Source organism: Pristiophorus japonicus, chromosome 14 (genome assembly GCF_044704955.1).
Source record: "Pristiophorus japonicus isolate sPriJap1 chromosome 14, sPriJap1.hap1, whole genome shotgun sequence".
Classification (NCBI taxonomy): Eukaryota; Metazoa; Chordata; class Chondrichthyes; family Pristiophoridae; genus Pristiophorus; species Pristiophorus japonicus.
Window position 1 is genome coordinate 148526783 of NC_091990.1, and position 27758 is coordinate 148554540.

General features: G+C 43.6%; 1 protein-coding gene across 3 annotated transcripts in view; it reads right to left on the reverse strand.

Moving 5' to 3' along the window:
- The window catches only part of ext2 (exostosin glycosyltransferase 2), a 192052-nt gene that overhangs the window by 16053 nt on the left and 148241 nt on the right, over nt 1–27758 (reverse strand). For all 3 annotated transcript variants that reach the window (XM_070898632.1, XM_070898630.1, XM_070898631.1), the window contains one exon: nt 1584–1727. In XM_070898632.1, coding sequence (XP_070754733.1) covers nt 1584–1727 — 144 coding nt within the window. The remainder of the gene's footprint in view (nt 1–1583; nt 1728–27758) is intronic.

Below are 27758 nucleotides of genomic sequence, written 5' to 3' on the forward strand. Positions count from 1 at the left end.
TAACCAGAGGAAACAATCTCTTCCTATTCACCTGATCAGAATCCTTTATAATGTAAAAAAAACTTTTATTATATTTCTTCATCAGCTCTGTTCCAGTGGAAATAGTCCCAATATTTCAGGTCTCTACTTATGTGCAAGGGTAATACAGATTGGGACAGAAATAGTGGAGAGGAGGCAACAGCAAAGGAAATTTACACAAAAAGTAAGAAAGAATGAGAAGATGCAGCAAAGACAAAGAGAACACAATAAGAACCAGAGTCATACAGAGACAGAAAAATGATAACGATAAACAGGAAGACAGAAAGAACTAGAGACTAGGAAAGAATGAGACACACATTATAAAAAGAGAGACAATTTTATTTTTCCCCCAAGAGCAACAGCACAGGAGATCAACTGTAGTATAACACCATGTGCATGAAGTAGCATAGCATCTCTTTCATTATAAAGCAGCATGTTCTTTGACACCATGAGAAATGCCCCAAGACAGTCACTAAAGTATAAGGTATTGCAAAGCATCTGTTGCACTTCAGATGTGATATACGTTCATTTCTGTGCGACACTTTAACACAAAGTATTTTTTAAAAAAGGAAGCTAATTATGTGCAACTTGGAAAAACTTCCCCAGCAATGAAAAATACCATATACCCCAAGAACTTCTAATTCACCTCAGCTGGCCTTAAAAAGACAAGCCAGGTCATACACACCGGCTCACAAGCAGAATAATACATTGTGCATTATGTGGTAAAATGCTTCTCTTTTTAAAATGATATTCTCCAAAATGCTACAGAAAATCAAGGTATTAATACTATTCATTTTTGTTTGCATGTTTCCTCAATTTGGTGTATTCCCTGATTTAGTTTCCCCTTTTGATCCTCGAAGCTTTCAGCCTTCTTGAAATATGGTAGTCATTTTGTTACCTCTGTCATATAGTCACACCACCTATGCCACAATATCAAATTTAATGATATTGTGATCATGGTGTCCAAATGCTCACCTACTGTTGAAATTTTAACGATCTCCACCTCACTACTAAACATTAGGTCACTCAATTCCTGTTTGCTATTCTTGGTTGTGACGTGTTGTCAAGAAGTCGTCTTGCATTAAGTTCATGAACTTCTCTCTTTGAAAGGCCCATTTACCCATTTCACTGTACATAATGGCAACAAGAATTCTCTCATAACAGTCATCCTCTATTTTCCTTGGTACCCATTAAATTTGTTCAAATATTTCTACATCTACTTCTCTTGTCCTGGTGGTCTGTAGTAATTTCATACTTTCCTTTGCATCACAGATTTTCCAGCAAACTGACACACGCCTACCTTCATCCAAAATAAATCTGTTGTTTTGTTGAATTTCAGTCACATACTAGACCCTACTTTATTTGTAACATAATTTTGGAAAATGAGATTGTTCTCACATTAGTATAAAGACTATAGGAAGCAAAATTCTGGATCTTTACGGAATAAATGGTATAATGCATTTGAAACTTGATTTCTTTCTGTTAATCAATGATGTCAATACAGCAGGAATTGAATATAACTGTATTAACTCCAGTGTTAAGCTAGTTTTAAAACTTATTTGTACCTTGTGGTAGAAGGCAGCTCCAGTTAATACCATTGACACCTCATTCGTCCATTCCGACTCATATTTCCATTTGCTCGTCTCGTGGTCCCACAAATGAAGTCGGCCTGGGTATCCCACCAACCTGTCAGGAAACTCACGCCACACCTACACACAACCAGAAATTTCAATCATTATTACTGGCTTCATCTAGGATAGAAAAATCTATTGATCCAGTTATTAACCTCAATTATCCATTGTAAATTATTGACCAATGATCTGAATTTACCAACTCTGCATGTGCAACTCTTGTATAATCTGATTTTTGATTATTTAACATTTCATTTCTGCCATTATTAGGCAGATTATTAGATTACTAGATTGTCACTAGAATTAAAATAAATCACAATTATTGCATTCTACTTTTTGCAATCTATTAGCTTTTTAAGCTTCCTATTTGCAAGCTATTCTCCCCAGGCAGGAGGGCAGTATGGACTAATTCACTGCCATTTCTGGGATAATGTCTACATTTTTCCTTCAAAAAAAAAACTAGCTGTAATTTCTGCACTCACTTCCTTATCTACATTCCTGTCTTGAAAATAGTGGCTCGTGTTGGGGTATGGCTGCACAGGCCTAACCTGCCTTCTGGTACTTCAGCCAAGTGCCTAGTCTTTATGTTTGAGACTGATATCAAATGCCATCAGACTATTCAATTGCAAAGGATAGCTAGCATAGCTGAGGCTATACGGTCTTCATCCAAAGTCTACACACAAGTACTTTCCAGCAGGAGACATTGGGTAATAATCAGCAGAGAACTGTCAAAAATTGCCCCCCACCCCAGTCCAAGGACACTGAAGCCAACTGCGGCGCCCCACCACCCACTCCAGATGAGGTCAGCTAATTCAGCACAGACCAGTATCGAACTTGGGATCTTTTTGGTCTGCAGAACTCAGTAGCAGACTAGACACACGGCACTGATGAACCAATTCTCCTCTTTCAGATTTGCAAACTGATCCCAATGAAAAGTCTACGTGTGCAAAGCATTAATTATACTGCAGGTTTTGTGTCACATATAAGTGGTTTCACATTTCACAAAGACAGAATATACAATATAAATGGTTTATATCAAATTCATTGATGTTCAGATTGCTCATCAGAAGCACCACGTAGCAGTGTGAGGGAAGTGGTATAACCTAGTGTTGTCTACTCACACTAGTTATTGGTACAATAGAGCTTCAGTATCTTTTCAAGACTAGCATTTGAACCTACGGTTATTGCCCAGACTAGTTGCTAAACTCAAAAAGCATTAAAAAAAATATATGCTTAATGTGATCAACAAAGCTTAGTTTAAAAAAAAATTAAAATTGCTACATCTAACAAAATTGGTCCCACATCCAAGTTCAATTTGGAAAGTTTCACAAATAATTTCTAAATGCATCTGCCAAAATGAATTAAAATATAATTCTAATAATAGGACATTAAAACAGAGTTCAATGGAGACACAAAGTGGCACGTCTCAAAGTGGGCTTGAGCGCAACTACAAAATCAACAAGATTTGTTATGCACTGAAAGAGTCCATCTCCTCCCTCAATAATACGAACACTCCCATTTTAAGAAAAATGCAGCTGAGACATGAGGAGTCAGGGCTCGTGGCCAAGAGAATACTTGTAAATTGAAAAGTGCTTGTCTCAATATTAAACAAACATAGGTACAATAAAATATCAGATTCTAACAGTCTTCACAACACCAACCGTTGAATACTTAACTTATAAATTCATATAAAAGCAGTTCAATATCAAAGGCGGCGTACATATGTCATTAGCAGCTGCATACAATTAGACTTGCACACCAGCACTTCATTCGTAAAATGTTAAGTGATGAGAATCTGAACAACGATTACAGCATTTGTTTAGTATTATTAGCAAGTTTTTAAAAAAAGTACAGCTAAACAGAAAACAAGTACATGAACCAAGCCAAAGCACTGTTTAATGGTCTCTTAATTGCTTCAAAGACTACTGTGTAGATTAAAGGATCAGTTTATGATTATAAACATAGACTTTACCATGACAGCATGGATCGTAATTACCAATTAACTGCCCTTCAATCAGAATCTGTAATTAACTGGCTTTTGTCAATGTTTTTTCGCATACAGTTTCCCACTAATTTTCATTTCATATGCAGAACCACATTATGAAAGGTTTGCAAAGTTTTATTAGTCTAGTAACTAGAAACATGAGTAACACGAAAAAGGGAGCCCGCAGAAAAAGTGTACATTGAAAATTGGAAATATGCTATATTTGTATTGTGCCTCAACATACACTTTAAGTAGGTCCTGGAGGTGAAGCAGGGACAAAGAGTAGAGTGAAGGAGGTTGGATTAGAAACTATGCTATCTTCACGCATTTGGAAAATCATGCACCCTTCTCCTTGAAAGGAAAAATGGCAATAGAAGTTAGCTCATCTGAACATCAGCGTCTCCCTGACAACGGAGGCAGCGCGAGCCTGGAGCAGCTGGAGGGAGATTTAAACATCAACGTCTCCCCGACAATGGAGGCAGCACGAGCCTGGGGAAGCTGGAGGGAGATTTAAACATCAGCGTCTCCCTGACAATGGAGGCAGCACAAGCCTGGAGCTATTATTAGATCCTATCAAGAGGATAAAATGAGAAATAAGAAAGAAAATTATGACATCACAAGAATGGAGGACAGTGATTGGTTCTTCCAGATTAATTGAATCACTGGACAGGGAATGAATCTTAAAGACAGCTAATAACTGAATAAAATTTGCTTCAATTGCTGATTTTCTCATTTTAAACTTAATTTATAATTATGGTATATATTATTTAATTTTGTTTAATTACAATTAATCTTTATTATACTGATATTACTATTCCTTATTGTATTATTTACAGTGTAATTAGAATTTTTTAAAATGTTTTTTTTTTTTAGTTTTTTCGCTTGTGTCTATCTGCATGCGAATTTTGGTTGCCGCTTCAGACCCGAGCCTTTAATCTCTTTTTACACTTCCTTCGCACGCTTTTTCTCTCTTTCCCTCAATGGTCAATATCTAACATGTTGTAAAATTGTTGTGAAGCACCTTGGGATGTTTTACTACATTAAAGGAGCTACATAAGTAAAAGTTATTATCTTATTTTAATTTTCTTTGGCTGAAAACTGACAATGTTTTACCAAATAAATGAGCCATGAAAGTTACCAGATTGTCATAGTTCACTATGGGTCCTTCAGGGATGGCAGCCTGCTAACCCTACCTGGTCGGACATGCATGTGACTTCAGTCTCACTACGTGCTTTATTCTTAAGGCCCCCCGAAGAAGCCCAACAAAGAAATTCAGTTGTAAAAAAGAAAGCAACTGTTACAAAGCTGCAGCGATTCAAGAAGCTGGCCCACCACCATCTTCATAGGGCAACTAGGGATGGGCAATAAATGTAGTTATTCCAGGATCTACATTCCCAAAATAACTAAAAATATACACTCTTTTTGGCCAAATTAGTAAACCTTTATTGATTTCGTTTGACGCAAAAAAATACAGTATTTGAAAAAAGACTATATAACCATATGAATTCTGTGTAAGATGGACGATTAATATGTTGGTTTACCACCTGTACACTTTCGAACTAGACAGTTCCGGTTTTTTTTGGGGGGGGGGGGGGGGCGGAAAGAGGGTGGTGTCTGTCCTGTAAATTTGACAATCAAAAAAACAGAAAAAAAAAAAAATCAATTTTCAATTGCTGCCTGAATGCAGGAGCGGGTTCTCTCTGGTTTTCTGAACGCGCACAGCATTTAGGTTTCAGATAATGGCTGTATATCCAGAACCTTGTCCCCCATAAATCTGGGTGAGAAATCCTGGTTTCTTCTTTCTGTGGGCGTTCGACTAAAAATAGGAGAAAAGATGCGCACTCACCTTTTGGTCAAATGCTTGCCAGAAACCCCAGTCCTGAAGCCTCCTCTTCTTGCGCAATGGAGCGCATTCATGTTGGGATGTCCGTATGAGGCACGAGGGCCTGGACACCCAATCACGGTAAAGTATTTTCTCATTATAGTAATAGGAGTTTCATAAGTCCATTAAAAAACACCTCACATAAATACATTATAGAAATTAAAGTCGATAGAAATGTTTTTGAAAATTTTTTTTTGCTGATTTAAAAAAAAGTTTTAATTATGGTTTAAAATAAAATTACATGAGTGGGTAGGGTTTTTAACAAATATGTTTTAAATTTTTTAATATGTTTTTGATATGTTTTTAAACGCTTACGCTGGTAAAAGTAGGCTCTGCACCTGCTTTTAACCAGGCGCAAGAGTTTTAAGGACATTCGCAGGGCAAGAGATGGGCAAATAGCCCAATCTCTGCCGCGGGAATGTCCTTCACCCTGAGATGCGGTCATCTGTCAAACCAGAAACGTGACTGATCGGAAAAGCCGGTTTTCGGCGCAGAAAACCGGCTTTTCCAATGCCTTCCTGGGTCCGTACACACTCCGTATGGACTCGGGGAGGCCAGAATTTCAGGGCCAGAGTTTTAGACCAGGAAAATATGGCCTAACATGCAAACTGAAGCGCTACAGGTGAACAGAATGTTCCTTTCTAAACTAGGCACCCTCAACTTAAGCAGGCTTTGAGCCAACAGCATTTATTTTCTTCTCGTTTGAGAAATTAGAATCTGTTTTTACTCTGACTTTAAAAATGGCTCTGTAACATGCAATCCGAGTCAGAAGCAACTGTCCTCCCCCAAGACTTCAATAAACTTTAAAGCCCTGGAATCCTGAGAAGATCATTCAGTTTTCTTCTCTGCAGACAAAACTCACAGCAGGGGTTCTGTCACATCAGAATACATTTCTGTTCATCACATTATAAACTCAGAGCTCTTAACAGCTGCTATACTACAAGTTAATAAGAACTTTGTTAATGAGAATGATCGTTTCAAGGGAAGATTTGTGCCAGTGCATGCTTGTAGACCATCATCCAACTGTTAATTAGAAGTACGAGTGCATGGTTTAGTCTGTTAAAGCAAATAAAACTGAGTTTAAGTTACAATTTTGAAGTACATATAGATATCAGTGAAACCTATCAATTGGCTATTCTACATTCAAGAGATGTCACTCATTCCAACGGAAAGAAGATCTTTTCAAAACCACTGCAATTGATCAGTTATCTTCCAATGTACAACACAGTGCCATTCACCGTTTTGCAAGTAGGGATTATTAAAGAGAGTTAGACAGGAGGAGGGGATTTTTCTTGATGAATTTCCAAGATGATATCATTTAAGTAGGAATGCAAAAAATGTTAATGTCAATTTGTGCTTGTAATAAAAGGTCAGTTTACTGTTTGAACAGATTTTCACAGTCTCCCACCACTATTGTTATACAACAGATCTAGTCCAAAAATGCCCAATAAACCAGTTTTAAATCTTCTTCCTACTACAGTAAATACAAGCCTGCCAGTGCTAATTTGGTTCTTTGATACTTCAGGATATTGACTGCTAAACAGGCTGAATGCAGATTTTAATTGTGTTTAATAATAAGGTTGGGCAGTGGTTCTCAAAGACTGTCCAGATATGGTGCTCAACAGTAACTGGACTCGGTTGAAAAAAAAATATCTTGTACTTTTGCATACTTTCTTTTCAAACTTATTTGCTGTATCCTTGCAGTAAAAAGGCAATAGTTCCTCGCGCCCCCATGTGAGTTTGAGAAAGAGATCCACAGATATAATGCCATTTTAGAGCATATGTTTATTTTTGGGTCATTCAAATCTCCCAACATGACACAGTAGTTCCAAAACATGGTCAATTTTTAAAGAAGTATGAATGAAGAAGTCCACACCAGCAAACTCACATTTAATTAAATTACATTGTGATATTATTTAACCAGATTTCTTCCAAACATATCAAAATCAAAGTACTGTAGTCCTAGTGTGTCATTTTAACAACTCTGCTATAAAACTAAGATAAAAAGTCAACAAATACAGATAGGCTACAGAACTATGAAGAAAGATTTGCATTTTATATAGCACCTTATTAGGTCTCAGAAACATCCCATGTAGGACATGGTGTACCCAATGGATTATTGTACTGAATTACCTTTGAAGTGTGGTCACTTATTTTGTAGGCAAGGTCAAACACAAACAGCAATGAGACGATTGAGCAGTTTATCGGCATTGTTTGAGGGACACTGAGAACTCCCTACAAGAATCACAGCACAGAGCTGGTGGGTAGGCACTCTGCTCTAGCTGTGGGAGAATGAGAGATCAGTGGGATAGTACAAGCTACTGGGTGTGGATCCAGACAATCACCATAGCATCCTTATGAAGCAGATAGCCAGATGCTTCCTCACCCCTCTTGGTCTCATTAATCTTAAGGGGTTATGCTCACTCGCTCTTAGCTTATGCCCAAATTTCCTGAAGATCCATCACAGCAATGGAGGGAGGGGGTAGAGGACAATGAAGCAGACGAATATGCTGATGAGTGGTTGGGAAGTTTTTTTTCTCGTGGAATATAATGCTGACAATAATGATCTAACCAAGAGCTGGCACCAGCACGATGGGCCGAATGGCCTCTTTCTGTGCTGTGTCATTCGATGAAGAGGAGAATGATGAGGACCTGTCACACAAGTCCCTGGAGTCAGGGCCCCATATTCCTCTGACCCAATAACATCCCCTGCGTTATTTGCTTTCTCACTCCCACGCACCAGCTCAGATTCTTTCATGGGGTGGGGCGAGGGTAGAGGAAATATTTTTCGTGAGGATGTGGCACTGGGTGATTCACAGAGCACAAGGGAGCTGGGAGTGGCTGAAGATATGCCATCTTCCCAGCAGAGAGTATGGAAAAGGCTGTTCTTGGATTTGGATTTGTGGGACCCAGATCTCATAGGTACTTGAAGAGAAGGGTATTTGAGAAATGTCACATGTACATGAACGCTCTAAGGTTAGTCTCAGAGGATGTGTGGCAACTAATAGGTATTACTTTGGAGTCTCCAGCCCTCATTTGCAATATCAGGGAAATCTTTTCTTTGTTGCGTGCATCAATGCAGCATTTAGCAGTTATTTTTGGAGTCTGTGGCTGTTCCCCTTTTCATAAGTGTGTGCCCAGTAGATGCCTCCTCCTCCATGGAAGCATACAGGCCTGATTACAAAGGACAGAACCTTGCAATCAAACTTTCAGACACTTGAGACCGGGATGCAGACCACTTTCTCTCAAGGCTTTCAGGATCAATGCCAGATATTCCAGTGATCAGTGGACAACAGATGCACAACCCAGAAAAATGGCAAAGCCATCATCGACATGTATGTAGCTGCCATTTCTCAGAACATAGAAACATAGAAAATAGGTGCAGGAGTAAGCCATTCGGCCCTTCGAGCCTGCACCGCCATTCAATGAGTTCATGGCTGAACATGCAACTTCAGTACCCCATTCCTGCTTTCTCGCCATACCCCTTGATCCCCTTAGTAGTAAGGACTACATCTAACTCCCTTTTGAATATACTTAATGAATTGGCCTCAACAACTTTCTGTGGTAGAGAATTCCACAGGTTCACCACTCTCTGGGTGAAGAAGTTTCTCCTCATCTCAGTCCTAAATGGCTTACCCCTTATTCTTGGACTGTGACCCCTGGTTCTGGACTTCCCCAACATTGGGAACATTCTTCCTGCATCTAACCTGTCTAAACCCATCAGAATTTTAAATGTTTCTATGAGATCCCCTCTCATTCTTCTGAACTCCAGTGAATACAAGCCCAGTTGATCGTCTTTCTTGATATGTCAGTCCCGCCATCCTGGGAATCAATCTGGTGAACCTTCGCTGCACTCCTTCAATAGCAAGAATGTCCTTCCTCAAGTTAGGAGACCAAAACTGTACACAATACTCCAGGTGTGGCCTCACCAAGGCCCTGTACAACTGTAGCAACACCTCCCTGCCCCTGTACTCAAATCCCCTCGCTATGAAGGCCAACATGCCATTTGCTTTCTTAACCGCCTGCTGTACCTGCATGCCAACCTTCAATGACTGATGTACCATGACACCCAGGTCTCGTTGCACCTCCCCTTTTCCTAATCTGTCACCATTCAGATAATAGTCTGTCTCTCTGTTTTTTCAACCAAAGTGAATAACCTCACATTATGCTTTATCTGCCATACATTTGCCCACTCACCTAACCTATCCAAGTCACTCTGCAGTCTCATAGCATCCTCCTTGCAGTTCACACTGCCACCCAACTTAGTGTCATCTGCAAATTTGGAGATACTACATTTAATCCCCTCATCTAAACACAAGCCAGGCATCGGACCTATCCCCTCAGAGCACCATACAAGTGGCTTGTAGGAGGTGACACCAGACTGCTCAGGCAGAAGGTCAAGAGATGCAGTTAATAGAAGGTCCTTCCCAGAAGTAAGTTGCAAAGAGTGGAGGGCCACTTTAGTCGCAAAAGCTTTTGGCACCGCAAGAGAAGCTGACCAGCTCTTCTGATACTGGACCACAGGTTGCAACTAAGAGAAGCACCAGAACAGGGGAAAGAAAGGCTCCTCTAGACACCTGGGGGAAAGACAATGTGAAGGAATAGGATTGGTTAGTGATCATCTGGAAGTGGTTGCAATAAAAGAGAAGATGCATTTATCTCATGCATTCATGGAGATGTAGCCATACAAGAGAGGTGGCAGTTATTTTGTGCTCATACATTCATGGAGATTGTAAACACTTACAGGGTCAAGTAGAAGCACAACAGGAGGTTCTAAGATGTACACTCCATTGAAATAATTGTGATTTCTCTGAAGGCAGGAGAAACTGGCAGTGGTGACAAAGGTAGACTACTAAACGGATGAGAATACTAAATTTGATAAGTTAATTTTGGACGTCCCTTTCAACCATCACCCGAGAATCCTCCTGATCATCCACTCCATGATCCTCTATCTCCAAAGTAGTTAGGGCCACCTCTGCAGCAATCTCCATATCCAGGCTTTTTTGGATGGCAAAGTTGTGCAGAGCACAGCAAGCTGCAACTATGCAGGATACATGCTTGGAAGTATATTGTATATCCTCTCCTCATCTGTCAAACCCCTCAAAAGACCCCCATGATTCTCTCCAACGCAACTCTAATAAAGGCAAGTGGTTTGTAGTAGTACTCCTCAAATGTTGCTCTTGCGAAGCACAGAGGGGTCATTATCAATGCTCCCTGTAAGCTGCACTTTGTTCTGCACGGCCTGTTTCTTTTAGTTTGATCTCTTTAAACTTCCACGCACGCGCAGTATTTACGGTGAAAAAAAACAGCGAGCAGCCTGCATGGGAACTTCCCCATTGCTTAGGAAAAAAACACTGGTCATTATCCACAGCAACAAACTGTATACCATGTCACCCACAAGCCATTTGTTCAATTGACGATCTTCCTCGGGTCACGCACAATTTAGACAGTGGTAACCATTTCCGCGAAGAAAGTTGAGGGTGTGGACTGTGGAAGTTCACAATGCTATGTGCGTACCATCTACTGCACCCTGCATTTTGTGGAACACAGCAATATGAGCAAACTATCAAGTTGCTACTTTGTTGTCATGTCAAGCTGGATGAATTTCCCAGCTCTCCTAAAAAGTATGTCAATTACCTGCCGAGCGTGTGTACAGATGGCACACTAGGTGATATTGTATAGACCCCCGATTACTTGAGATAAGCTGTCTTGGCAAACAATCGTAGCTTTAGGCCTTAATGTAGAAACTGGCACTGCTCTCCTATAGTCTGAAAAAGCACACACTTCTCACGCAGAGCTCCTCACCGAAATCTTCATAAGATATGCATGACCTATACATAATGGGAGTGTGGGGGGAAGGGGGTGGGGCAGAGTAATATTTTGCAAGATGCATTCTCCTCCAATGCTGCCTTCCCATTCCTCCATCCTGACCTACTCACCCATCTCCATTAAAATAGAGAACAAGGGTCTACCCATGGGATCTCACACAACTTTTATTTTATTTTGAGAGAAAAATTGGCTCAGTAAGATGTTCTGTGTTAGTCATGGGACTCCCCATGGGTGGGATGGGCAGTTGTGCCCTGTACAAAATTGTGAGCCAAATTTCATGAGAATAAAGCATGTGCTGTCAGACTATGACAGAGTATTGTGCTAGTAAGTAAACTATTCCAATTTAAATAGAGCTCGGATATCTTGTAAGAAAAAACAGTTTTCTATGTGCTAGAACGTATGAACGACGGCAAGGCTTGTAATTTAGGTTGTATTTTGAATATTTTCTGTTAACTACAATAGTGAGAGAAAAAGGACAAACTTTTAAAATATGCCACTCAAAAATATTTAAAAAAAAATAACTTCACTGACTTACTTTCAAAATCACCAAAAATTGTCTCAACAGCATTTAAGTGTCTCCAGGTGAATGCACAGCTGTAGTTAAACTAGCATAAAGTTTGCCAGCACATGTGCTTATGATTCAGAAACTCTAGCTTGAGGGTAGAATATATTTTCCTGCAGTTGTAATTGACATTGGTATAATCAGGAATATAAATAATATGCCAATTTACAAGACAACAGTTTGTTTTTGCATTTGTGTTTGAGAATGTTTCATTCATGCATTGAGTTACAATTTTATACAAATCACTTCCTGGTGACACAAGCAGCACCTAACTCACCGTGCTTAAACAAAGATCCACCGTTATAGTTCAGAAAAACTAGGAGACTCTCTAAAGTCATACTTACCTACAATTAGAATATACAGCACAAAAATAGGCCATTCAGCCCAACAAGTCTGTGCTGGAGTTTATAATCCACACGAGACTCCTCCCATTCCATCTAGCAGGGCTACAGGGAAAGGGCGAAGGAGTGGGACTAGCTGAGGTGCTCTTGCAAAGAGCCGTAACCATTCCATGATTCTACCTCACCTCAGCCTTTCAGCATATCTTTCTATTCCCTTTTCTCTCATGTACTTGCCTAGTTTCCTTTTGTAAGCATCTTAGATATTTGCCTCAACTACTTCCTGTGGTAGCGAGTTCCACATTCTAACCAATTCTTTATTGGTCAGTAGTAATATTGTGCCTGGATATATCTTGTGTGTTAAGAATCCATCGTAAAGGTGCTATGCTTCCTAGCTAAAATGTGTAAGTTGTTTGAAGGAACTTTTGCTTCATCAGCCATACCCCAAAAATCAAAGAAAACAACATCTATACATTCCCTATGGCACCCATTATTACTTTGGTGAGTGTTGTGTAGGGATCATCTATATTGTCCACTTCAAAGCAATATGATCAGTTTTCCCTCTTAACTTTCCCTTCCACGCCGGAAGGTGCTAACTCATGTTGGGATGTTTCACAACTACCAAGAGCCCATAATTCACGTATAACACTGAATGTTGGCAGGTTATCGGGGGACGGGGGTAGAGCATTATAACCAAGCTAGATTCAGTCCTCACCCAATATTAATGCCCCAACTGCCTCCTCGGCAGAAATCAGAGAACAGCTAACTCAGCAGAGGCTAAGGAACCGAGCCTGGGATTTCCTGCTTTGTATGCCTCAATGCCACACCAGAGGCTACATTTATCCAGAGCCATCAGGAAACTTTATAACGTAACAATTAATACTGAGATTTACACAAACAAGATGATGCTCAGCAGTTTCCAAAATAACAAAGAAATTATGTAGGTGGCACCAGATTCTGTTAATCAAAGTTAATCTTTTAAACTAAGAATTTAACAGGTCCAAAACAAAGTCTTTCCTTAATTTAAGGGAATATTTAAACAACAGCTTTACAACCACAACAACTTGTCTTTATATAGCATCTTTAATGCAGTAAAATAAGGAGATATTAGGGCAGATGATCAAAAGCTTGGTCAAAGAGGTCGTTTTTAAGGAGTGGCTTAAAGGAGGAAAGAGACAAAGAGGCGGAGGTATAGGGAGGGAATTCCAGAGCTTAGGGCCTTGGCAGCTGAAGGTATGGCTACCAATGATGGAACGATTGAAATCGGGGATGCTCAAGAGGAAGAATTAGAAGAGTACAGATATCTCGGAAGGTTGTGGGGTTGGAGGAGATTACAGAGAGATAGGGAAGGGCGAGGTCATGGAGGGATTTTGAAAACAAGGATGAGAACTAAAACAAAAAGATGGAGGCATTGCTTAACTGTGGGCCAATATAGATCAGCGAGCACAAGGGTGATGGGTGAACTTGGTGCAAGTTAGGACATGGGCAGCGGAGTTTTGGATGTGTTGGAATAGTCAAATCTAGAGGAAACAAAGACATGGATGAGGGTTTCAGCAGCGGATGAACTGAAGCAGGGACAGAGTAGGACGATGTTCTGGAGGTGTAAACAGGCTGTGTTAGTGATGCCGCAGATATATGGTCGGAAGTTCATCTCGGGGTCAAATATGGACACCAAGGTTGCGAACAGTTTGGTTCAGCCTCCAACAGTTGCCAGGGAAAAGAATGGAGTCAGTGGCTAGGGAACAGAGTTTGTGGTGGGATTTGGTCTTCTCAATATTTAGTTGGAAGAAATTTCTGCTCATCCAATACTAGATGTTGGACAAGCAGTCTGACAATTTAAATACAGTGGAAAGGTTAAAATAGGAGAGATAGAGTTGGGTGTCGTCAGCGTATATGTGGAAATAGATGCAGTGTTCTCGGATGATGTCACCGAGGGGCAGCATGTAGATGAGAAAAAGGAGGGGGCCAAGGATAGATTCTTTGGGGACATCAGAGGTAATGGTGCTGGAGCAGGAAGAGAAGCCATTGCAGGTGATTCTCTGGCTATGATTAGATAGATAAGTAAGACTGGAACCGGGCAAGTGCAGTCCCACGCAGCTGGACAACGGTGGCGTGGTGTCAGAAGAGGATGGTGTGGTCCACTGTGTCAAAGGCTGCAGACAAGTCGAGAAGGCCGAGGAGGGATAGTTTAAGTACGGTCAGTCACATAGGATGTCATTTGTGACTTTGATAAGAACTGTTTTGGTATTGTGGCAAGAGCGGAAACCAGATTGGAGGGATTCAAACATGGATTTCTGGGAAAGGTGGACACGGATTTGAGAGGTGACAACACATTCAAGGAGTCTGGAGAAGAAAGGGAGGTTGGAGATGGGGCATAAAAACAGAAAATACTGGAAATCTCAGCGGGTTAGGCAGCATCGGTGGAGAGAAAGCAGAGTTAACGTTTTGGGTCAATGACCCTTTGTCAGAATTGGAGTGTGTTCGGAAAGAACAGATTCTTAACAAGCACTGAACGGGGGAGGGGAAGAAAGAACAAAAGGGGAGGTCTGTGATAAGGTGGAAGACAGGAGAGATTAGAGAGACAAAAGAGACGCTGGGCCAAATTCAAATGGTAATGCCAGGAGTTAGAAAAACATTAGTCAAGAAAGGATGTGAATGGCGGGATAATGACCAGCTGCCATTGGAGACTGGAGACAAGTAGAAGAAAAGAAAGAAATAAACAGGCTCTGGGGGGGGGGAAGAAGGGGAGCCAAAGATTGGCAGTGGCTACACTCTGAAATTGTTGAACTCGATGTTGAGTCCAGAAGGGTGTAAAGTGCCTAAACGAAAGATGAGGTGCTGTTCCTCGAGCTTGCATTGAGCTTCGTTAGAACAGTCTAGGAGACCGAGGACGGAGAGGTTAGAGTGGGAATAGAGTGGAGAATTAAAGTGACAGGCGACCAGAAGCTCAGGGTCGCACTTGCGGACTGAACGGAGGTGCTTCGCAAAGTTGGCATCCAATCTACGCTTGGTCTCCCCAATGTAGCGAATACAGTATACTAAATTGAAAAAAGTACAAGTAAATCACTGTTTCACCTGGAAGCAGTATTCAGGGCCTGGGATAGTGGGAAGGGAGGAGGTAAAAGGCAGGTGTTGCATCTCCGGCACTTGCATGGAAAGTGCCGTGGGAAGGGGGGGGTGGGTGCTGGGGGTGTCGTGGAGGGAGCGGTCGAGGTCAGAGAGGGGATGGTGAAAACACAGCAGGGGGTAAAATTGGAAGGAGGGATGGGATCAGAGGGAAGTATGGGGGAAGAAGGTCCCGGAGGGACGTTGGTATCCAAGAGTTGTTGAAGTTTACGATCCTTGACACCCGAAAGGAAGGAAAAAAGATTTTGGTTAAAGAGCCGGATGAGGCGAAGGATGAAATGGAACTGTGGACCAGGACAGCTTTGAGTTAGTGAGTCGGTGCTGCTGAAGAGAGGGGTCGAGAGTGTGTATGTGGCGGTGCATAGTGTTGAGTGTGGATCTCAGGATGCGACGAGAGCCATGGTTCGAGGACCGCGGAGATATCTGTAATCCTGAGTGGATCCAAAACATGAGGAGTGGAATTTCAGTTGGAATACACGTGGATTATGTCTGAGGCGGAGACAGTTACCGAGGAAAGAGATGTGGCTGTGAAAGCGAGTCTTGGCAGATACTTGATCAAACATGAGAAGGAAAACAGAAAGCAAAGAAGATGGGGCAGTAGTTTACAAGGACAGACAGGTAAAGGGTTTTTAGGGCTAGACTTTCCACTTTGCTGCTATTGCCCAAAAAATGGCTGATGTTTCAGCCATGTTCGATGTCTCAGACTTACCGATCGCTGGAACATCGCCCATTTTTTGGATCGCGATTTTGCTCTCGGCGATAGGCTAGCGATGTGAAATGGGCGATGCGAAAGGTCAGCGATGTGACGTGCGCCCAGCGAATGGCCAGCAATGTGGATAGCAAAAGCTTCCCTAGCAACGGCCTTCTGCTCATGCGATTTTTTTTTCTTGGTGAATGGTTTTCCCGCATTTCGGGTGGTCAGGTGTCATCCACACATGCGCAGAAGGCACAGGAAGGGGGAGGGAGGGAGGGAAGGAGAGAGGGAGAGAGAGAGAAGATACCGAGAAGGCAGTGAATTAGAGGAGAGGAGAGAAAGAGAGAAGAGAGGTTTACAGATCAGGCTTACAGACTTTATAATATACAGTTATATCAGTAAAAATAATAAAATAAAAGTTATATCAGTAAAAATGTCTGCAATCCATCATGATGCTAAGGGGGAGAGAAAGAAGGCGAAACCCTTCAGTGACGAGGCCAATGAGGCCCTTGTTGATGAGGTGCAGTCCCGGTGGGGCCAACTGATGCGGGGTGCGCACAGGAAACCCCCACCCCGTGTGTATCGGAAGATATGTGCCGAGATCACTGATGTGGTGTCCTCGGCTTTTCATGAGGCGAGGGGCCCGACCAGTGCCGGACAGTTTGGTAGCTGCAGCAAGAGTAAGTTGCATTTTATATTGTACTGATGCAAATTGTAATTATAATAATAATTATAATGAATCTCCTGGATTGAATTTAAGCTCGTTATTCATACATGTATTACATAAACTGCATGTTAAGATCCGACAGGGCTCTGAACCTGGGACTATGTAGAGGGAGCTTTACTCTAAATAACCCCATGCTGTAGCTGTCCTGTGAGTGTTTGACAGGACAGTGTAGAGGGAGCTTTAATCTGTATCTAACCTGTACTATACCTGCCCTGGGAGTGTTTGATGGGACAGTGTAGAGGGAGCTTTAATCTATATTGAATCCGTGTTGTACCTGCCCTGGGAGTGTTTGATGGGATGGAAGTCTCTCTGGCTGCTGCAGTATAGAGAGATGCATATGTGTCAAGCTGTAGCATGTAATGTTTTAAACTGTTGTGTCTCCATGATACTACCTAGTCAATTAGCTTATGCTATGCTCTTTTCTCGTTTGCAGAAGAAGGTATCTAACAACCGTGCTGAGCAGAGGCGCACCGGAGGGGGCTCTGCTCAGCTGCAACCTTTGACTGACCTGGAGGAGTGTGCAACCGCGCTGGTGAGCCATGAAAGCTGTTCAGCCACCATCCACGGTCTGGCGGAGCCCAGCTATGCGTCTTGTGAGTAATGTGTCAAACAGTATTAAAAAGTAATGTAGCGTCCTGTAATTATAATGCAATATTTGAATGATAACATGTCATGTCATGTCTGCAGTCTTTGTGCATAAGAAGCACTAAGAGCAGGGGATGCAGCCGCTACAGCTTTCTGGGGTAGTGAAATGTGTTGATATGTAACGTCTCTCGTTAATGTGTACCTTTATGTTCTAATAAGCTCTGTAATAAGCTCAATTGTGCTTTTAAGGTCATCCTGAGACACTGGTCGAGGTGCAACCAGCACCTGCACCTGGTGAACAGGAGGAGGAGGAGCGGACACCACCACCACCAAGCCCGAGGAGGAGGAGCACCAGCAGCAGACGACAATTATGGAGGGGGATGAACCTGCGGTCATCTCAACTGAGAGTGAAGAGGCACCGGGACCAAGCGGCGTGCAGCCGGCAACGCCAAGGCGCATTATATTGCACGTCGACCCCACGGAAACCGGGTCAGCGAGGTCAGCAATCGCCTCCCTCGGACGATCAGTTGGAGAGCTTGATCTCCATGTGCTTGGAGATGGTCGCGATAGGTCATGAGCTTTTCCATGGGTTTTCTCAGTTCACACGTGACTTTTCACAGGTGTCTGCTGTGCAAGTCGAGCTACTGGAGGTAGCACGGCTGACCCTGGAAGGGATGCGTGAACAGACCACCGCAACAAATGCCCTTTGGCATGCACTGCTGGCTGGACACGGCGCTGCACCCCAAGTTGTCGTGTTGGGTCGGAGGAACCACTTCCTCTCGACTCGGAAGACGAACCGCCAGCTTAGTCTTCCACTCCAACACCCCCACCACGGCGGGAAGTCTTTCCGGTGCCCGCTGTACGCCAGCTTCGCCTCAGTCTCCGGGGACCAAAATGGGCGGGTGGTGCTAAGATACGGCGGGGGGAATAGGATCTGGAGGGAAGCGTGGCCGCAGGTGGTGGGGGTTGTTTTTGCTATGTTATCTTATTCTGTTACTGTTACATTTTTTAGCGTTAAAGTATTACATTGTTACTATTAATGTGCGTTTATAGTTGTGGAGTGGGGAGGGGGGGTGGGTGTTGATTAAAATTTTAGAAAAATTCTTTGTTGCAATAAATTTTTTTAAATTGAATTTAACAATTGTTGTACATATGTTATTATAAGACAAAGTTTAGTTAAGTTAAGCATTAATGCAAATGTTGCATGACAATGGACAGGCCAGTGCAGGCAAGGCTAAAACGTAACTCAATGCAAATGCAACTTTTGTTTAACCGTAACTGTAACTGTGACTGTCCCCAATGTAAGTTCATGCAAAGCGTTCATTTATGAGCTGCTGACGCAATAGGTTTGCAGCCGCGTAACTCCCATGGGGTATCTCTGGCTTTCGGGGGGGGGGGGGGGCGGATGATGGTGGGACCATGGCTTCATCGCCAGGCTGATTGTCCTCCCAGAGGTCCTCACCAGCCTCCTCCTCTTGCTCCTCGCCATCTGGCTTCTCCGCCTCCCCTCCTTCTGGAGGTGGACTTGCAGCTCCATCTGGCATGGATACTGCCAGGAAATGTAGCATTTACTGTCATAATAATTTGGTTGTGGTCAACAACGAGCTGCACAGAGTGTGGAATCCCTTTCTACTACGAAACACCTCCGGGTTCTGTAAAGGGGCTTTCAGGGTGATGTGTGTGCAGTCTATTGCTCCTTGCACCTTGGGGAAGTTTGCTATTCTCAAGAAACACAAAGCGCTCCCGGTCTGTGCCTCCCTGGTCATAGGGAAGTTTATAAAGTCCATCCTGCGAACATAAAGGGCTTCAGTCACCTGCCGAATGCAGCAGTGTGTGGTGTGCTGAGAGATACCACAGATGTCGCCAGCTGAAGCCTGAAAGGATCCAGATGCGTAGAAGGATAGTGCTGCAGTAACCTTTACCTCAACGGCAGTACGGTTCTGATGGTGCTGGAAGGCTGCAGATCCCCCTTGATGAGCTGGCATATCTCATCGATGACGTCCTTCGGAAGCGCAGCCTCCTAAGACACATATTTTCAGACAAGTTGAGGTAAGATTGCTTTTCCTTGTACCTTCGTTGGCTGTACGTTCGCCTCCTGTGTCTCCACATTACTCTGCCACCTCTTCGATTGATCCTTTCAGAAACCAGCGTGTGAGCAGTTACGAGTAATGGCAGAGAAACTATAGGCCCCATCACTATCAATAATTATTTTCATTGCTATAAATGCACTTTAAGTAAAAAAAAAATGCACAATCTACTAAGCTAATATTAGTATAATTAAATAAGTATAAATGTGAGTGGATCTGTCTGTAAAAAAAAAACCCTTAAATAACTCAATATATAAGCTCGAGTTTTTTAGCTGCCTCCTCCCTTCCTCCGAAATTCAAAATGGTGTCCGTAGTGCCCAGTTCGATGAGGAAAGCTTGGGAAAAGCAACTATTCTCCAGCAATGTTCTCGGCGAGCAATCAGCCCGGCAATGTGCCGAAAGTTCCACTCGGCGATGTGCGGGCGATCACCTCAGCGATGTGAGCCGAAACTTGGGTGCTTAATTTTCCGGCGATGTTCCAGCCTGAGTTTCCACTTTTTGCTTAAAATGGGCGATAGGCGGCCGTTTTGGGCGATGTGAAGCGGAAAGTCTAGCCCTTTTTTTTTTTGAGAAGGGTGATGAAGGCAGATTTTGAGAATAGGACAATACCGGAGGAGAGTGTAACATTAATATCAGCTAACATGGGAACCAGGAAGGGAAGTTGGGTGGTCAGCAATTTAGTGGGAGTAAGGTCGAGTGAGCAGGAAGTGGGTCTCATGGACAAGCTGAGCTCAGTGAGAGCATGAGGGAGATAGAAGAGAAATTAAAGATGCGCGTTCAGGCCGAAGGCAGGGAGGAATCTTAAGAGTAAGTTTGGCCCGGTGGGCTAGGAGAAGGGAAGTGGGCAGAGGCAACTGATTGGATAATCTCAACCTTAGCGATAAAGAAGTCCATGAGCTCATCGCAATTGTTGGAGGCGAGGGTGGAAGATACAGGGGAGAGGGGTTTAAGAAGATGGTTTGCAGTAGAATAAAGCCGGGGGTTATCTTTGCATTCCAGGATGATCCTGGAATAATGAGCCGTTTTGGCAGATGAGAGCAGGACATGATAATGCTTTATGTAGTTCAGCCAGATCCGGTGGTGAATTGCTAAGTTTTGGTTTCCATATTTACAAAAGGATATACTTGCTTTGGAGGCAGTTTAGAGAAGGTTCCCTAGGTTGATTCTGGAGATGAGGGGGTTGACTTATGAGGAGAGGTTCAGTAGGTTGGGCCTCTACTCATTGGAATTCAGAAGAATGAGGAGTGATCTTATCGAAACGTATAAGATTATGAGGGGGCTTGACAAGGTGGATGCAGAGAGGAGGTTTCCGCTGATAGGGGAGACTAGAACTAGAGGGCATGATCTTAGAATAAGGGGCCGCCCATTTAAGACAGAGATGAGGAGAAATTTCTTCTCAGAGGGTTGTAAATCTGTGGAATTCACTGCCTCGGAGAGTTGTGGGAGCTGAGACATTGAATAAATTTAAGACAAAAATAGACAGTTTCTTTAACGATAAGGGGATATGGGGTTATGGGGAGCAGGCAGGGAAGTGGAGCTGAGTCCATGATCAGATCAGCCATGATCTTATTGAATGGCGGAGCAGGCTCGAGGGGCCATATGGCCTACTCCTGTTCCTATTTCTTATGTTCTTATGTTATGACCGCCATATCCATTCAAGTTTGTGTCCCTTGGACTTAAGGGGGTGGATATGAAGGCATATTAGGGTGAGAGAGAGAGAAATGGTTTTAATGGGGACTAGGGCAAAGGTGAAGGTGGGGTTGAGCAGATCGGTAGTTGCAGAAATGTCATGCTGAATGGAGGCCAAAGGCTAGACAGTTGGGATTTTGAATGTGCAATTGTAAGTGAATTGGAAGAGAGTGGACACAGAAGGAAGTAGGGTTGGGAGGGAGAAGGGAAGGAAGTCCCTGACCTAAATGACTAAGATTCTAAAATAATTTCTTGAATATGTTAACTCTTAGGTTATTATAGGTAAGTGACATATCCCCGATTGCTCTGAGCAGTATTAATTCACAGCCGGTACACCCTGATTTATACTGTGTGGCTGCGAGTCAGATTGTTGCAGCTCAAAGAAAGCTTGGCAGATCTGTGCTTATATATTTGCACAATGTTTTGCTCCCAGTCGATCCATTCAAAAAATTTTAAAAGTAAGCTGAAGCATCTGCTTTCTCAATTAACTTAAATAAGTTTATAAAGTCGCTAGGAATCCAATGGACCACCTGCGCAATTGTTTTCAAAAACAGTTTGACACTGCACTGGAGTTATACTTCATGTTATGACATGCCTAAGTGATGCGAGACAGCAGTCCCCCCCCGAGGGTACCTTCAATGTTGCGATTAGCAGTCAACTTGGGACTTGACTTTGAAGTTCTTCTGTCACACTAGTACAAGAGGTAGGTATCCTATAACATAAATCAGAGGCAGCAAGAGCTGAGCGAGACTGGAGCTGGGACAAAAGTGCGCGGCAGGCCCAAGAGGAAAGTCAGCGGACCTGTGAGGGACTGGAGCGGGGAAAAAGGAGCAATTCAAACAGGTAGAATTTGAAAGAAAGAGTGACGTCAGAGTAAAAAACCTAAAATGACGTCAGCACAAGAGAAGGAGCTGATTGGTGAGTAGCTATGAGTGTTTTTAAAAAAAAGTTTCAAGTTAGTTCTTAGTCTATAAAATAGAGGCATGGCAGGGTAGCTTAGTACCACGGAGTGCGCATCCTATGCCATGTGGGAACTTCAGGACGCTTCCCATGTCCTGGGCAACCACATGTGCAGGAAGTGTTGTCAGTTGGAAGAGCTTGAGCTCTGGGTTTTGGAGCTTAACAGAAGCTGGAGTCACTGCAGTGCATCCATGAGGGTGAGGGCTCCATGGATAGCACGTTCCAGGAGGTTGTCACCTCGCAGCTTAAGAGTGTGCACGCAGAGAGAGTGACCACCAGACAGAAGAGGACCACCAAGCAGGTAGTGCAGGAATCCCGAGTGCATCTCGCTCTCCAATCAGTATTCTGTTCTGAGTACTGGTGAGGGCGATGGTTCCTCAAGGGAGTACAGCCAGAGCCAAGTCCATGGCACCACGGGTGTCTCAGTTGTACAGGAGGTGGGGGTGGAGGGAGGATGATGAGTGGGAGAGCAATAGTGGTAGGGGATTTGATAGTTAGGGGAGCAGGCAGGTGTTTCTGCAGCCACAGACATTACTCCAGGATGGTATGTTGCCTTCCTGGTGCCAGGGTTAAGGATGTCTTTGAGCAGTTGCAAGACATTCTGGGGGTCGTGGTCCATATCGGTACCAATAACATAGGCAGAAAGAGGGATGAGTTTCTGCAGGAAGATTTTAGGGAGCTAGGAAGGAGATTAAAAAGCAGGTACTCAAAGGTAGTATTCTCTGGATTACACCCGGTGCCACGGGCTAATGAGTACAGAAATAGGAAGATAGAGCAGATGAATGTGTGGCTAGAGAGATGGTGCAGGAGGACTTAAATTCCTGGGGCATTTGGACCGGTTCTGGGGGAGGTGGGAGGGTCCAGATCTCGGAACATTTTCCGGTTTCCGGACAACCCTGCCACGGATCGGCCCCATGCTGCAACCATGCTATGATTCAAACCTATGAGCTAGACCTATGGGCTAGAAATTAGTTTTTTTGGGGCGAAAATTGTATTTCTTCGCCAAAATACCGCTTTCGCTTCGCTACCGCTATGAGGCCTAAAATTCAAGCTTCAGTTTGCGCAGCGGTAAAAATCGGCGTTGCACGAGGATTCATGGTGCAAATCGCAAAATTTCTGCAACTTTACTCCGAGGTCAATACCGCTGCGAGAGGCGCCTTGGGAGGGGGAAAAAACACCCAAATTTTTTTGTGCAAAAAACTAAAAATAAATCACAAAACATTCACAAGACACTTAACTATCGAATCGCTGAAAAAGAATTAATAAAAACTTTAATTTACATTTTTGCAAGTCTTCATACTTACCGCTGCTCCAAGGGCTGCAGTGCAGCTTTTTATCTGCCGGTATTTTTCGCGCTAAGTACGGCTGCGCGCTGAGCCAAATTTTTGGCAAAAGCGCTATTTCGAATCTTGCATGGCGGCGGCCCGTTCTCCAGCGGTACTTAAAAACCGCTGCCGCACGACGTCTCTGAATTTCCTGCCGACCGGTTTTGCGCCAAAAATGGCGAAATATCGCCAATAAAAACAGTCACAAGGTCAGCGAATTTTTAGCCCGATATAGAATGTGTTTTCCTGGACTCGTTCGAATTGCTTAAGGGGGGGTCAAAGAGGAATTTTCTATTTCCCTCCCAGCCCTAACTGGCCTGGGTTTTTACATCTATTTTTTTCCTAGGAGATTACAAGGCTCTGGGTGGGTAGGAAGTATATGTATTGTTATGCTTTAGGCATCACAACTGTATGGGACAAGCTGGATGGGCCGTCATTTTATCAACCACAAAAAATTAAAATTTCACTGAATTCATACGAAACACAATTCAACATCAATTGCTCGTGCATACTTCTGAATTACAGCATTATTATAATAGAATTGTTTATCAATACCAATACTCAATGGAGGCCAAACGTTTTAGAGATATCCACCATAAGATTCCAACAAAGATTCTGTGGCTAACTAGTACCAATGATTAACAGTTCTGGTCAGGTACCTTGAACATTATTTTTTTTTAAATCAAAAACATGCCTGGACAATATCTGTACCCTATATTCTGAGCACTGGTCAAACATGCAAAGAATGCATCACACTAATTGACTGTTGAGGAGCTAAAAGCCAATTCTTTACCTTCCAAAACGCATGTGCTTTCACTAATTCCGCCATGATAAATCAGAAAAGTATAGTTAGAAGTCCCACTACATTTTGTTTGCAACATATTTAAGTTAATTGCCATTAAAACAATAGAATGTGCAATGCTTGTGTAGTGGAGGTTTTTCATGCACAGAAGTACTAGTCAAATTTAAAATGGAGCCTTCCTTCAAATCGTAATATAATTCTTATGTCAATTTTTTTAACAATTCAAATTTTGTACAGCCACATTAGATACTATAAGCTGCTTTGTGGTCACAAAGTTTTAGTAACAGTATGTCAACAACATTCATCACATTTAGAACTTTTAATTCACAAGAACACAAGAAATAGGAGCAGAAGTAGGCCATTTGACCCCTTGAACCTGCTCCGCCATTTAATAAGATCATGGCTGATCTGATCATGGACTCAGTTCCACTTCCCTGCCCGCTCCCCATAATCCTTTATTCCCTTATCGCTCAAAAATCTGTCCATCTCCCTCATAAATATATTCAAAGACCCAGCCTCCACAGGTCTCTGGGGCAGTGAATTCCAGAATAAATTCCTCACCTCAGTTTTAAATGGGCGGTCCCTTATTCGGAGCCTAGTTTTAGTTTCCCCCACGAGTGGAAATATACATTCTGCATCCATCCGGACCAGCCCTCATTATCTTATATGTTACGATAAGATTACCTCTCATTCATCTGAACTCCAATGAGTATAGATCCTGTTGTGTATCTGTAAAGCATGCACTTCCATGTTCCGCCACCAGGGAGCTCAAGCCCTGAAGTCCCAAGGGATCCCAGCTTCCCTTGGGAGCACTGTATATAAGCCTGCCCCGAAGGCCTGTTCCTCACTCTGGAGTGTCTTATTAAAGACTGAGGTCACTGTTACTTTAACCTCCCTGTGTTAGGAACACAATAACTGGCGACGAGAATACGAATCCAACGCAAAGACGCAGTAAACTGTGGGCATCCTGGAGAAGTTCTCGGAGGGCGATGACTGGGAAGCCTATGTCGAATGGCTAGACCAGTACTTTGTAGCCAACGAGCTGGACGGAGAAGGAAGCGCTGCAAAAAGGAGAGCGGCCCTCCTCAGTCTGTGGGGCACCGACCTACAGCCTCATGAAGAATCTTGTGACTCCGGTAAAACCCACAGATAAGTTGTATGAGGAACTGTGTACACTGGCTCGGGAGCATCATAACCCGAGGGAGAGCGTGCTGATGGCGAGGTATTGGTTCTACACATGCCAGCGATCTGAAGGTGAGCCGAGCTAAGGCTACTTGCAGGACAATGTAAGTTTGATGGCTACCTGGAGCAAATGCTCAGAGACTTTTTTGTACTGGGCATTGGCCACGAGACCATCCTACAAAAACATTTGACTGTAGAGACATCAACCCTCAGTAAGGCCATTGCGATAGCACAGGCGTTTATGTCCACCAGTGATAACACCAAACAAATCTCTCAGCACACAAGTGCTAGAAATGCTCATAAATTAACTGGAACTGTGTTTGTGAGCAGAAATGTACAGGGCAGAAACCACGAGTCTGCAACTGCTAGCAGGCCTCAGGTGACCCAGATGAGTCAGAGTCCCCAACAAAGGATGAATGCAAGGCAATTCACACCTTGTTGGCGTTGTGGAGGCTTCCATTCAACCTATTCATACTGTTTCAAAGGGTATGTTTACAAGAGCTGTGGAACAATGGGGCACCTCCAATGAGCTTGCAAATGAGCTGCAAGCTCTGCAAAATCTGCTAACTACCACGTGGCAGAGGAAGATCGGTCCATGGTGGATCAAAGCAATTTCAAGCCTCAGAGAGGAGGCAGATGCTGAAGTACACGGGGTGCACACATTTTTGACGAAATGTCCACCTATAATGCTAAGCGTAAAATTGAATGGCTTACCGTAGCCATGGAACTGGACATTGGCGCTAGCCAATCCATCATGAGTAAAAAGATGTTTGAGAGACTGTGGTGCAACAAGGCATTCAGACCAGCCCTGAGCCCCATCCACACGAAACTGAGAACATACACCAAAGAGATTATCATTGTCCTGGGCAGCGCCATGGTCCAAGGTCACCTACAAGGGCACAGTGCACGAACTGCCACTCTGGATTGTCCCGGGCGATGGCCCGACACTGCTTGGAAGGTGCTGGCTGGGCAAAATCTGTGGAACTGGGATGACATCCGAGCGCTATCACATGTCAATGAGGCCTCCTGTACCCAGGTTCTTAACAAATTTCCTTCCCTTTTCAAGCCAGGCATTGGAAACTTTTCTGGGGCAAAAGGTACGGATCCCAGAGGCACGGCCCATTCACCACAAGGCGAGAGCGGTACCTCACATGATGAGGGAGAGAGTGGAAATCGAGCTGGACAGGCTGCAACACGAGGGTATCATCTCCTCAGTGGAATTCAGCGAGTGGGCCAGCCCTATTGTTCCAGTACTCAAAAGTGATGGTACGGTCAGGATTTGCGGCGATTATAAAGTAACTATTAATCGTTTCTTGCTACAGGACCAATACCTGCTACCTAAGGCAGACGAGCTATTTGCGACGCTGGCAGGAGGCAAGACGTTCACCAAGCTCGACCTGACTTCGGTCTACATGACGCAGGAGCTGGAGGAGTCTTCGAAGGGCCTCACCTGCATCAACACGCACAAGGGACTGTTCATCTACAACTGATGCCCGTTTGGAATTCGGTCAGTTGCAGCGATCTTCCAGAGAAACATGGAGAGCCTACTCAAGTCGGTACCACACACAGTGGTCTTTCAGGACGACATATAAGTCACGGGTCGGGACACTGCCGAGCACCTACAAAACCTGGAGGAGGTCCTCCAGCGCCTGGATCGCGTAGGGCAGCGGCTAAGGAGGTCAAAATGCGTCTTCATGACAACAGAAGTGGAGTTTTTGGGGAGAAAGATCGCGGCGGATGGCATTCGGCCCACAGACGCCAAGAGAGAGGCTATCAGGAACGCGCCCAGGCCACAGAACGTCACGGAGCTACGGTCGTTCCTGGGACTCAACTATTTTGGTAACTTCCTACTGGGGTGAAGCACCCTCTTAGAGCCCCTACATGTGTTATTTCGCAACGCTGAGAACTGGGTCTGGGGAAAAAATACTTGAGAAAGCCAGAAACATTTTATGCTCCAACAAGCTGCTTGTATTGCATAACCCGTGTAAAAGGCTTGTGTTAGCATGTGACGTGTCGTCGTACGGAGTCGGGTGTTTATTATAACAAGCTAACGTTGCGGGGAAGTTGCAACCTGTCGCCTATGCTGCCAGGAGCTTGTCTAAGGCTGAGAGGGCCTGCAGCATGATTGAGAAAGAGGCATTAGCGTGTGTGTTCGGGGTAAAAAAAAATGCATCAGTACCTGTTTGGCCTCAAATTTGAGCTGGAAACCGATCACAAGCCCCTCACATCCCTGTTCGCTGAAAACAAGGGGATAAATACTAATGCCTCAGCCCGCATACAAAGGTGGGCACTCACGTTATCAGTGTATAACTTTACCATCCGTCACAGGCCAGGCAC